We start from the raw sequence: 13025 nt of genomic DNA, 5'->3' as shown, positions 1-13025 counted from the left end.
GTGGCATCTGCAGTGTGCAGTGGGGCTCCTGGCAGCACCGGCCCCCAGAAGCCAGCAGGACGCAGTTCCCCACTGTGCTCCACGACCACTGCTCCAGGAGCTTTATTGGCATTAATGTAATTAGTGGCACGTTAATGAGTGCATCCAAAAAAAAAGCGCCCATTGTCCCTGTCGCCAGGATGGCACCGTGGTTGCAGGGGCATGGATGGGGCTCTGCATCCCTCAGCCCATCATGGGACATGGGCATGCCAGCCCTGGTGCTGATAAATGCACTTTGCAGGAGGATCGCCTCACCTGGCAGATTAACAATTAACCCGGTGAGGGCCAGTAAGTGGGGTTATGGCTACTTCATGGAGTGTTAAATGCTGAAAGACTGAAAAACCAATGGGCTCTGAGCACTGGGCAGCAGCGCCCACATTTTACCCCTGAGCAGGGCACGTCCCCATGCGTCCCCGGGACTGGGGGTCACCTTCACTTGGCGTCTGCCCTGCCCAGCCCTGTGGCACGGTGGTTCTCCAGATACACAATTGGGGAGGGCTTTTGGGGGCTACCCGGAGGCCCCAAGTCCTGAGGCACAGCCGAGATCGTCGCTGGGGTTTCTTCGGCGGAGTTCTGCGTGTCGGAGTCCTCAGAGGAGAAGCTGCTATGGCTGGAGACCTGGAAGTACTGCGCTGCATCGCCTCGAGGACGTGCTGAGCCGTGTGCTGGGGGCTGACCGCAGAGGGGGGCACGCGGTGGGGAGGGGGACACGCAGCAGGGCGGGCTGCGGAGCTGGGATGGGCTCCTGTTGGTGCGCGGTGGGGTTCCACTGCCGCACGTCGGGAGGGAGCTGCAGCGCGGCCGTGGGGAGCTTGGAGGTGAGCGGGCGGCATCGTGCCGCTCCGTGCCCGCGGCACGGCCGCAAGAGCTGCCGGCTGAGGGCTGCCCCGAAGCCTGAACGGCCCCACGGCCCGGAGCGGTGGCTGCCGACCCCTCCCACAGCTCGGCCAGCATCGCCTCCAGGCTCTGCCGCGTCTCCTGGTATTTGTGCCACGCTGCCGTCCAGGCCCCCGTCCCGCTGCTGCTCTGCATCCGGCGCAGCTGCGCCCGCATCTCCTGCAGCTTCTCCGTGGAGAACTCCACCGACAGCCTCTGGAACGAGCTCTCCAGGCGCTGCAGAGCCTCGGGCCGCCCCGCGGGGACCCCGCCGTGCTTCGCCTGCGCCGAGCACTGCCTGCAGCCCGCGTTCAGGCAAGTGATCTGCAAAACAATGCACGGTGCTGCGCGTCCTGCTGCCTGCCTGCACCGCGCCCGGGCAGCGTGCACCCACCTTGCTGGAGAACTGACGCAGCTCGTGTAGCATCTCCAGCTCTGCCTGCCGCTGCTCCATGCGCTGCTGGAAGCTCATCAGCTTCGTTCGGATCAGGGCCACGGCAGCCTGCAAGGGCTCAGCCTCGGGGGACACAGAATCCTGCAGCTTGTCTGCCTGCTCACACAGCGCCAGGCCGTGCCGGTGCTGGGCCTGCAGGTAGGCACTGCAGTGAGATTCACACCGGGAGCAGTGCTGATGGCTCTCAGCTCAGTGCAGCTCTCAGCTCAGAGCGCTCCACGCCAGAGCCAGAGCTGTGTGCTCAGTGCATGCGGAGAGGCCGTTCAGGGCAGGTGAGAGGCAGCAAAGCATCAGGCATTCTGCACATCTCTGCTCCGCGTGGCCTGGCTTTGCACCACACAGACTGCACTGCCCTGAGTGGGTCTGTATTGCTTCTTCCCTGTGCAGAATGAGAAATTAAGGGCCCTGACTGCAGCAGTGAGCAAGGAGCAGCCCCAGGGTAGCAGAGCTGGGAGCAACAGCCATGGCTGAAAGAAACTCATTTTGCACAGAGGTCTCATTCCCAGCCTGGGAGAGCTGGGCTGAGTACACCAAAGTCTGTAAGGGCATCGGAACCCTGCTCTAATTTTGCACGTTGATGTTTGTGCCCAGTGCTGGGCAGTGTGCTGTGCTGGGAGGTGACACCGGAGGTGGCCGTACGTACCGCTGCCTGCAGCAGGAACTCACTCCAGCGCTCTGTGGACCTCTCACAGCTGTCAGAGCTGCACTCCTCAGCTCCCATCTCACGCAGCCGCGCTGCTCCCTCTCCATCCAGCCATTGCCTGAGCTGTGGGGAGCGGGTGGGGGTCAGTGGGACGGCCCCAAGCACTGCCCTTCCCTTCCCTGCACTGCCTGGTTATGCACAGCACCAATAATTAAAACCCAGGGCAATCCTGTCATTATCTGCATTTCCTCCACCACTAGAAGCTGAGGAAACGCTGCTCCAGCACCCACCTCATCCAGCTCGCCCTCCAGCTCCCGCACCTTCCGCAGGGCGCTGAGCCGCTCCAGGCGGCTGTTGGACAGCGAGACCAGGAGGTGCAGCTCCTCCTCCAGCTGTGCGTACCGCGCCTCGGCCGCGTCCATGCCAGCCCTGCATGGGGGAGAAGGGTTAGGGCTGAGGTTAGGTGAGGGTTGGGGTTGAGGTTAGGGTCAGGGGCTGGCAGCGCAGGGCTGGGTGTCTGCAGCAGGAGCTGGACGTGAGCGGCACCGCTGGACGTGATGGGCATTGCTGGGTGGGAGCGGCACCGCAGGACATGTGCAGCAGCACCGGGGCTTGGCCCCATCTAGTGGCTCTGTCTGAGACAGGCCCGTGGGATGGCTGCAGGCGCTGGGAGCTCGGAGCACACAGCCCGGCACCCTGCGGTTCCCCAGCGGGATTCCTGCACGGGGTGTGGGCACGGCAGAAGGGTGCTGGGCAGCGGGTGGCAGCGCTGGGAGGTGCTGCTGGCGGGGAGGTGGTCCCGGCCCCTCTGCCCCGTACCTGACGTGGGGTGAGGCTCGGAGCCGGGCAGCATCCCTGCGCAGCCGGGCCAGCACGGCGCCCCCCTCGTGCTGCAGGCACAGCAGCTGCGGGTCGCTCAGCACCCTGCGCATCAGCTCCTGGTGCCTCTCGATGCCTGCGGCCGCATCCTGCCGAGAGACTGCACTCAGCGGGGGCTGCAGGACGGGCAGCTCAGGCTGTGCAGTGAGGGATGGAGATGGGCACAGCCCCGGTACCTGCATCCCCGCCACACCATCAGCGCTCTGAAGCTCCTGGATGCAGCTCTGCAGCAGCTCCAATGCCCGCCTGAGGCTGGCGGTGAAGGGCTGCAGCCTCTGTTGGGAAGCACAGGGGTGAGCAGGGATGTGCAGGCAGTGGGACGGGAGCAGGGGCTGCAGCGGGGAGCAAGAGGATCACTGCCAGAGCAACTGACAAGAGTGGGGAGTGCTTTGGGGACATCACGTGAAAGCCAGTGAGGAAGGGATGGGCAAGTGACGGCAGGAGCCAGGCCAGCAGCAAGCTGTCCTATGCTGGGGATAGGGATGGGACGGGAAGGCTGCTCTGTGCTTTGCACTTTGGGGACTGAGGGGAACTACGGGAAGGGAGGAGGAGCTGATGGTGTGATAGTGGACACCTGGAAGAATTGCACCCACTCGCCGTGGCAGTAGGGGAAGCTGCCCTCCAGCTCCGCCGTCACCTGGGAGCTGTCGACGAAGCGGCCCAGAGCCTTCAGTGATGTCAGTGTCTCCACCTGCAGGGCATGGAGCTCCTGAGGGACTGCATGGGTCCCGTCCCCCAGGGGCAGCTTGGAGCCAGGGAACGTGGCCCTCATTCCCCCGCGGCCCTGAGTGTGCAGTGCAGCTCCGGCTGCGCCCCCCCTGCGGCTCCGCTGTGTTTGAATGCTTGGGATGTCACTGGGACTGCAGTAATCTGCCATGACATCCAAACGAGGTAATCGGGCTCATTAATATTTCACATGATATTAATTACAGTGAGCAGCACTGGATGAACAATAAACCCTTTCAGGTTTAGATTTATCACCCTGACACCTGCGTTTGGCTGATGGCTGTGATGGGGAAACACCAGGCAACCTTTGGTACAGCTCAGCAGAGCCACGGCAGCAGTGAGCCCCAAAGTGGGGAGCGGGATCTCCAGTGAGGGGATGGAGGGTGCTCCAAACTGGGAGGCTGCTGTCACCCCATGGGATGTGGGGTGCTGCTGCCGTGGGATAAAGCAGAGGGACATGAGGAGGGGATGGGGCAGACAGCTCTCACCTGCAGCCCAGGCAGCTTCTCACGGGGAGCAGATGGCTCCTTCTCAGCCAGCAGCAGCACGGTGTGGATGCAACCCGGTGAGATGTTCTGTGAAGGAAGGACAGTCACTGCTGCACGCCCTGCTGCGCTGCCCTGGCCATTGGATCCAAGTCAACCTCAGCCATGGGTAACCAAGGGAAAAAATGGTACCAGTCCCCATATCGCTGTCCCTATCCACAGAATACATCCGCTGGCAGAAGGAACCCATGGAAAGTGGCCCTTGAACAAGTCCCTTCCCTCACACCAGTGACGTTTCTCTGCATGGGGGGCTCTGCTCAGAGGAAATGGGGTCTTTGTGCCTGGTCAGGGGCTGCCCGCGCCACTGTGGACGTGCCCAGAATTAGAGACTGAGCAGCAACTTTGGGAACAAAGGGGAGGTTGTTTGAGAGTTGCCGGTCCTGTGGGGAATCTGGGGATGAGAAGGCAGTAAGAGATGCGATTTTCCTAAATAAATGCATGGTGATGATGCTGCAGGATGCTTATATCTGTCCCAGTAAATCCACACCATGGCGCTAACGGGGAAAATCTGTGAGTGAGATAAAAGCACAGCCTCGGGCATCTCAGGGCTGGGCTGCCTGTAGGGCTGCTCTGAGCTGGGGGGATGGGATGTGAGGGCTCAAGAGGGCTGGCGCTGTAGCTGCCATGGAACAGGGGCTGCATGCACACAGCTGGCACCTACAGAACAACCCCAGCATACCTGGATGGAGCGGAGAGCGGAGTACAGAGTGGGAGAGGGAGGCTGCTTCCTGGCATCCACCACGGCTGTCAGCCCGCTGTCCTTCGCATCCTTCCTGGCACATGGAAACACAACACAGTAACAAGGAGGCAAATCCCACAGGTCAGCAGAGGATGCTCTCCGGGATTCGACCCCGCTGGGAGGCAGAGCAATGCCTGTCCCCAGGAGAAACAGCAGCACTGGAGCTGTGGCCTCATCCCCATTGGTAACCCCAGCTCAGCAGTGTGGGGTGGCAGTGCCAGTGCTGGGCAGAGGCACAGGGTACGCACCCCCCGCCCAAGGGTGGCTGCAGTGGGGGGTGTGGACATGGCAAGGAGCCTGTGGGATGTGCCCAAATGGTGTAAATGGAACGTGCCCAATGGGTGCACGTGAGATGTGCCCAAAGGATGCATTCAGGATGCAGGTAACTGGGGGGGGGGCTCAGGTCCTCTCAGCCCTTACCTTGGGAGGGAGCAGAGGCAGAGGAGCAGCCTTGCCAGCTCGGCAGCTGAGCACCACGTGGCCCCCCAGGCACTGCTGCTGGTGGACACCTGCAGGAGAGCCCTGCCCAGCTTGTCGGTGCCGCCTGCGGAGTTGAAGCAGGACACTGACCTCTCCTTCCCTACCAGCCGGCCCTGGGGTCTCTGCACAGCTCACACTGGCATTTCACAGGAGGTCAGGCACAAGACCTGCCTGAATCCAGTTGTGCCTGATCCCCGCAGAGGGGCAGCGAGGGCTGCGCCAGCCCCTGAGGGCCCTCGCATGCTCACTAGCCCTGGAAATGCCATGGTTCAGATGATGAGGATGATTTCCCCCCAGAAAACAAGGACGTTTCTGCCATAGGTTTTCAGTTCTTGGGAAAAGGAAGAATCCAAACGTTTGCCGTTTGGCAGCTAAAAGCTGAAAAGCTTCATTTGTGAGGAATGGTGTGGGAGGGCTGCGTGCAGCTGGGAGCCGTGTCAGCTGCTCAGAGCACGCTGCCTGACTTTTTTTTGTGCCCGGATGAAGGGAAATTTCCAAGGTGGGGGCTTTCTTGGGAGCAAAGCCCTGAGACCTCCCCCCCAAACCGCTTCCCAGCAGAAGGCAGCTGCTCCCTGTACCTGGCAGGCAGACGATGCCTGAGTGCAGCAGCCCGGCGTGCAGCTCCTGCCAGAGCACGGAGGGGCCGTTCTGTCTGATGGTGCTCTGCAGGGACCGTTCCTCTGCAGGGGCTGCAGCTGCCACATCTGCACCTGCCCATGGGGACAGAGGAGAGGGGTTGACAAAGTGCGATGGGGCAGAGAAACGCGGCACCCCGCAGCCCCGCGTGGTCATCACCTTTCCCGGCCGGCTTGGCTCTGCCCATCCTGGGTGAGTAAATGGCAGACACCTTCCTCCAGCCACCCTCATGCTGGCTGCCCGCGCTGTCCCCGAGCCGAGGGCCCTTCAGGAAGGAGAACCTGTGGCCGGAGCCCGCTGCCTCTGAGCGAGTGGGGGCTGAGGGCACATGGGGGCTGCGCTGCCCCACCGCCTGCCCTCCTGAGCCTCCGGAACGAGCCCTGCGGGGGCAGGGGGTGCCGGCCCTGCTCCCACATGGCTCAAGGGGCTCAGCTAGGGGTGCAGAGCTGTCGGGCTCCTCCAGGATGGCTGCCATCAGCGCGGGGCCAAAGCTCACTGGGTTCTGAAGGGCGGCCAGGTAGGAGTCGCGGTGCCGGCAGCGCGAGCCGTGCGGCCCAGGCTCCCCGCTCAGCCTCCTTCTCTGGCACGGGGTGCAGGGACCCTCCTGGGAGCTCAACACTCCCCCGCAGGGCCAGGAGCCCGTCCAGGGCTGTGCCGCCGCAGAGCGGGATGTGGCCAGGAGGCCCAGGTTCTGCTGGGAGAGCTGCAGCAGCTCCACGTACTCCCCCTCCAGGTTCTGGCTGATGATATCCTGCAGGCTGGGAATGGCCAGAGTGGTCGGGTTCTGCCTCAACCCTGCTTGCTCCACCTTGATCAACCCCGGGTACCTCCCCTGGTTTGGCTTCCGGCTGTCTCTGCAGCCTGGGACGACGCCGGCGATGTTGCCGAAGGGCACTGAGCTCTGTGCTGCGCCATGGGGTGTGGGTGTGATCGATGCCACTGGCTCAGTTGGTGCTGCTGGCTCCTGACTGGGGCCTCCTGGTGCACCCACAGGTGTGCCACTGGGTCCAGCCTTGGGCTTGTCGACAAACTCTGGTGAGGCAATCTTGCTCCACGGCAGCGGGGTGATGCCATTCTCAGTGGCCACCAGGCAGGTGTGCAGGGGGGACCCAGCATGGTTGCAATTAATCTCCTCCAGCCACTCGTTGGTGAAGAGCAGTGCATAAGCAGCCTCGGGGATGGGCGTCTCCTGCACGCTGTCCAGGTCTGGTGAGAGGTGCTTGAGGGCGATGCGTGCTGTGTGCTCCTGGCAGGGCTCTGCCTGCAGGTAGAAGTCCCCGGCACGCAGCAGCAGTGGGTTGAGAGGTGCCAGGTGCACCACCACCTTCTCATGCAGACACAAGGGCCAGCCCTCGTGCAGGAAGATGCAGTTGGAGTAGGGAGCCTGCAAGGGAGGGAGAATGCAGGGCATCAGCAAGAGCCTCTGCGGCTCCGGTGCTTCCTGGCAGTGAGATCCCACTCGTGAAACCATGCTGAGCCTGTGGCCATTCCCAGGGGGCTGAGTGCTCCCCCCATGGTGATGGGATGTGCAGCCCAGGGCAGGGCACGGCTGTGCAGGGCATCACGCTTTAAGGCACAGTGGGGCATGGGGGAGCAAAGCACGGGGCAGCTCATCCGCTTACACAGGCCGCCCGCCGCACGTGCTCGAAGAGGCGCTTGGCAGGGATGAGGAAGTCCAGCAGGCAGCAGAGCCCGTCACCCTGGTAGCTGCTCTCCAGCAGGCGGAACACCTGGCCCAGCACAGTCGGGGCCGTGGCTTCGAAGGGCGGATAGAGGGAGCGGAGGGCGCTTTGCACCGCTGCATCCAAGGACTGCGAGTCCTGCGGGAGGAAAGCAGGGTGCTGTCAGCCACCCCTGGGAGCCCACAGCACACCTCAGAGCCCAGCTGCACCCCACAGCCCCCAGTGGGGAAAGTGGCCCTGCAGCAGCTGAGGGGTTAAGCGGAGTCCAAGCAGAGATGTGCGCTCAGCAGATCCCAGGAATGCAACGGCTGGAGGAGAGGAGGAAGGCCAAGCAGCTGGAGATGGATGGGATGTTTGGGTTCAGACACTTCACTGGATATGACGAACTCCAAATTAATCTCTGGAGGGTTTTCTGAGAAGAGTGCTGCCCAGTCACAGCCCCATCCCCAGCAAAGCACAGCTTTCTAAATGGGCAAAGGCATAGGGTTAGGGTCATGCATCAGATCACCCTGCTGACTTTGCTTCCCCAGTTTTGCAAAGACATTAATTGCACAGAGCTTGTAGACACAGCCGTGCATGGGAGGAAGTGATCCGAATGTTCATCTAAAGCCTCAGCTGCAACACAGGGAGAGCAAGGGTGAGTGTGCACGTGGCTGCAGAGCAGAGAGCTGCGACAGCACGCGAGGAAGAGATGCCACAAGAAGCATGCAAACTCAGCTTGGCCACAAGCAGGCAGTGCCCTTCTCATAGCTCTGGCTCCAGGCACAGTTGATGCTGGAGCTGAGCCCCAGAGCAGGGATTGCAGACATAGGGGCAGATTGGTGCTGTGTGGACCAACATCCTTTCTGGGGCAGCAGGAAGTTTGCCCTGACCTCACGCTGCTCCCCAGTCTGGGATGGGAAGGCGCCAGGGAAGAAGTCTGGACTCACCCCGTGGAAAGACAATGCAGGGTGTCTGACAGGGGGAATGGCCCTACAGTGAGATGAAAGAGGAGAATCTTCCCCCCAATGAAACCCAACCAAAGGGGCTCGCCTGTGGGCGGATCAGTAGAAGCTTGTTTTCCTGGGAACGGGCTAAAAGTGCAACAGACCTCCCTAAAGCAGTGGGAACAGCATCTTGGGGAAAATTATTGGCCGACGGATGGAGGCACCGGATGCACCCCGGGCTGTGCCAAAGGGCGTTTTGGCCTACAGTGTCCAGAAATGTTTTGTTAAGTGTCACAGAGCACTTCATCATGGGAGAGGCTTTGGGGTGAGATCGGCGCAGAGCTCTGTGCTCATGCAGAGGGCTGAGGTGAGAGTGGAGAGAGGGGAGAAACCAAACGGGACCCAGTGAGCCCCCTTCCCTCCTCCAGCTGCAAGGGAGTGAAACAAAAGGCATTAGGGAGCACAAGAAGATTTACATTTGCAAAGCCATTTCCATTTTAATAAGCCAAAGTGCTGTTAAATAGAGATTGATATTTCTCCCCAACCACCCATAACTTTTAGCGGTGATTTATCCACACGAGACGGGCTGGGCAGTGGTGTTCTGGTTGCAGGAAGGTTGGTTAACTCGTGCCCGAAGCCACGAGGTGACCGCACAGCCTCTTCTCTCCCCCCATCGGGAAGGAGCGGGGTGAGAACGCCCGGACCCGCAGCCCATCACAGCTCAGCTCCGTCTCGCGGGGAGGGAGGTTGAAGGAACACCGGGGAACGGAGAAGAGCAGCGCAGCGCTCAGCCTCAATTCGGCCCCGATCGGGGCAGCGGCCCCCGCTTCACGGCCCGCGGTGCCGGCAGAACGGCGGGGCGATCCGAGCCCCGCACACCGCCGCCCCCCGACGGTTCCGCCTCGTCGGGGCTCCCCGACGGCAGGTGCGGGGGAAAGGATAGCAAAGCAGAAGGCATTACCATGGTTAACGGGCAGCGGCAGCGCGCCCGGGGGGGCTTTCGCTCGTCCTTCCTCGGGGTCCGGCGCTTCCTCCCGCCCTCGGGGTCTCCTCGGCGGCTGCGGCTTCGCGGTGCGGTCCCGGTGCCCGCGGGCGCTGCGGAGCTGCCGGCCCCCCCCGCCCCATGGCCCGCCCGGAGCCGGAGGACGGGCTGCTCCTTCCCCCCGCCCGCGGCTCTGCTGGGAAAAAAAAAAAAAAAAAGAAAAAGAAAAAGAAAGAAAGAGAAGAAAAAGTGCGAGAGCGGAGGAGGGGAGGGGCTGGCGGAGGGACGCGGAGGCTCCGGCTGTGGGGCCGCGTGGGGCCGTCCCGCAACCCCGGGAGGAGCTGGCGCGCTGCCGGCCCGAGGAGTGCGGGCAGACCGCACAGGATGCGGCCCCGCCGCCCCGTCCCGCACCGCCCCGTCCCGCACCGCCCCGCTCTGCTCTGCGTCGCCGCCCCGCGGAGTCCCCGCACGCGGTGCGGCTCCGGGGCCAAAGCACGTCCCGTCCCGGGCTGCGAGGAACAACGCGGGGAGAAATGCACGCCTGTGAGCGTGTGCTCGTACACGCAGGCACGGACGAGCTGCGGTGGATTTTCCCTTTCTAAATAAACACGCGCTGTGTTGATACAAAACACTTCTCGCTGTTTTGTATTCAAAACTCGGGGGCTTCCTTTCCTGGATTGGCTCAAAAGTAGAGCAGAAGAAAAGTGTTTTTCACGGCTTTTTGGGATGATTCAACTCTGGAAAGTACCTGTTTGAGGGCACAACGTGTGATTGAGCGACCGAAAGTTGTACAAAAGCACTCAGTGCGCGAGCCAAAGCCGCAGGTTTGGTGCATCGTAAGGCAGAGGGCTGCTGCTTGGCAGCGATGCTCCATCCCTGTACATGAGCTGCAGCCACAACAGCGTGTCTGCGGGCACAGCTTGCAGCCCGGAGTGGGACAGCACATGTGGGACAGCTGCTCTGCAGCCCTGCACTGCTCCAGACCCACAGCCTGACTGCTGCCCCACCAGCCTTCCGCTCAGCTGAGTGCAACCCCAGGAACCCTCCTGCACTGGGGCCACCAGGCAGCTCCTCCCTTCCCCCCAGCAGCTGCCAATTGCTCCTTTAATTGTGCCGGTTCACAGACTCTGCTTCAGCCTTTTTATAGTTTCACTGCGTGCGAGGGTAGGAGGGAGTATGAGCTCATGCTCTGGCCGTCTCTAATTGCCTGGTTACCTCTGAAGTGAGCCCAAGAACTCACTTTGGCTCCAGAACCTTTGGAAAGCTGCAGCGGCCGCAGGCAGGAGGGGGGTGGCTGGGTGCCCCTGCAGCACGGGGACAGGCGAGCAGGAGGGCATGATGCTGTGACAGCAGGCCTGGTGGGAGCTGTGTTCCCATCAGAGTGCCGTGCTCAGCAGGATAGGATCCAGCTCTACATTCCCCCCAGCCTTGTGCCCCCCCCGCTGCCCTGAGGCAGCCAGACCTGGGGGCACAGTGGGATGCTGGAGGCTGAGCTGTCCCACACGGGGCTGAGCTCAGAGGCCCCCAGTGCCCCGTGGCTCCTGACCCCATGAGCTCACCCTCCTCTTCCTTTCTTCATGCCCCGTTTCCCCGAGCAGCTGTGGGACAGGCTGTGTACAGCCCCTCACCCTGCCCTGCTGCCTGCACAGAGCCACCATTCAGTCCCCTGGGCTCTGCCTGAGGTCACCATTTGTGCATTTTTATTTTTACTTTGCTGAAAACTCACCCCCTTCTGCTCTCTGGATCCCCTTCTGTCCCCCACCCGAGGCCCTCAGACATGGTGTCCGAAGGCAACGTGCCCCGTGGAGGGCACAGTTCCCAGCAGGTGGGGGACACCCTGGCTGCAGGACTGCTTTGCAGCAACCTGTGATGTCACCATGACTCTGGGACACAGGGAGGGTGGGGATGGGGATCCCAGCATGGGGGTGGCTTTCTGGGGCCAGGATCCCACCGGGAGCCCTGCTGCTGACAGCTGTGTCCCCACAGCCATAGTCCTCCTCTGCAGATCAACATTCCTCGCTGCACTCAGTGTGTCCCCTGTTTTTTTGGCTCTGGTGTCCCTGAGCATTTCCAACTGTGTGCTTCTGATGCAGCCATCAGGGCTGGAGTCAGCTGGTGACTCCATGCTGGCCCAGAGCCTGTTCTGCTCCCAGGAACAGCTGGGACCGGGTCACGCTGAGCCTGCAGCTGGAAAAACAGTGGTGCAGGGCCCTGCACTACCCTGGCTGTGTGCTCAGGTGCTGCCAAACCGAGGGGTTCCAGGGCAGGGAGCAGAGGGTGAGGGTGAGCAGCACTGGGCTGGCAGCTCCTAGCATGCCGATCGTGCAGCTCCTGGCATCCAGATGATGCAACTGCCAGCACCCCGATGCCAATGGCATTTTGCAGAAATGTGAGTGAGATCCCTGCAGCTCTCTAGGGACTCACAGTGGCCCTCTCTGGCAGCGGGCTTGCTGCCTGGAAGCAGATAAAGAGAGAGTTTTCTTCCTGGCTGTGGACCTGTTCCAAGTTCCCTTTGAACCAGCTGCAGTGCTCTCACTTTTCTCACCAAGTGCCCCTGGGTTTTTCCCTTGTGTTTCCCCATGGCAGCATTTGCCAGACCACAGCTCGGCTCTGCGGCCACAAGTCAAAGCCAGATCACGGGCAGCGGCGATGCCCTGCGAGCAGCACGTGCTGCCCAGCCTCAGGGGATTTCCACTGCGGTTGTGGCACCCATGGAACAGATCCACAGCCTGACCCGCAGTGCCCCATGCTTGCAGGATGGCTTTGGCCATTGCACCATGTAGGAGATGTGGAAAGAGCCCCGAGAAGGACCCGGAACTGCCCCCACGTGACGGGCAGCACATGGGGCTGGAGGAAGCTGTGCAGCTCGGTGCTGGCGTTAGAGGTGTTTTCAGCTGTTCCTTGGCAAACATGGGACTGTTTGGTCAGGCTTTGTGCGGTGAGAAAGGTTTTTTAAGTTCAACTTTAAAGCTTGCTCAAGCCCAGAAGGAAAACTTTGTGCTTATGCTTCCTCATTACGTCACTCCCCATGAAATTTCATTTCTCCTCATGGAAAAGGTTCTGGTTCCTTGGTGTGTGAAATGGTGTTTTGAAACTGTTCTGCAGCACGAACTTTGGGCTTCGGGGAGCAGGAGCCAGCAAAAAGCTGAAATGGGGCTTTGGCTTTTGAGCTTCTCCTCTGCTTTGGGGGCACAATGGGCTTGGGGTGGATTGGGGATGGGTGCAGGCAATGTGTGGGCATTCCGTGGTGTATGGCTCTTCCCAAGCTGTTTGTCCCACTCTGGTGGCCCAGTCAGCACCAGTCCCACATTGTCTCTGTGTGCCTGCTCTGGTCCCCAAGCTGCTGCTGCTCTGGGGCTCATGATGCAGCCTCAGCAACAGACCTGGAGGTGCACAGCACAGGGTGTAGCAGACCAGA

At 61.6% G+C, this 13025-nt stretch overlaps 1 protein-coding gene across 1 annotated transcript; it reads right to left on the bottom strand.

Annotated features, from left to right (window-relative positions):
- Positions 1-471: 471 nt before the first annotated feature.
- On the bottom strand, positions 472-10944 carry KIAA1755 (the record flags this gene model as incomplete). The annotated part of the gene is made up of 16 exons (XM_079543257.1): positions 472-1239; positions 1310-1501; positions 2013-2135; positions 2303-2441; positions 2832-2980; positions 3068-3166; positions 3466-3582; positions 4106-4192; positions 4842-4935; positions 5322-5445; positions 5960-6091; positions 6177-7401; positions 7640-7837; positions 9587-9803; positions 9984-10116; positions 10848-10944. 16 exons carry the CDS (start codon positions 10942-10944, stop codon positions 472-474), a joined length of 3894 nt encoding a protein of 1297 aa, XP_079399383.1.
- Positions 10945-13025: the final 2081 nt, after the last annotated feature.

This window comes from Tetrao urogallus (genome assembly GCF_951394365.1).
Source record: "Tetrao urogallus genome assembly, chromosome: 16".
NCBI lineage: Eukaryota > Metazoa > Chordata > Aves > Galliformes > Phasianidae > Tetrao > Tetrao urogallus.
The sequence above is the reverse complement of the archived record's forward strand: the minus strand, read 5'-3'. Positions and strand labels throughout refer to the sequence as shown.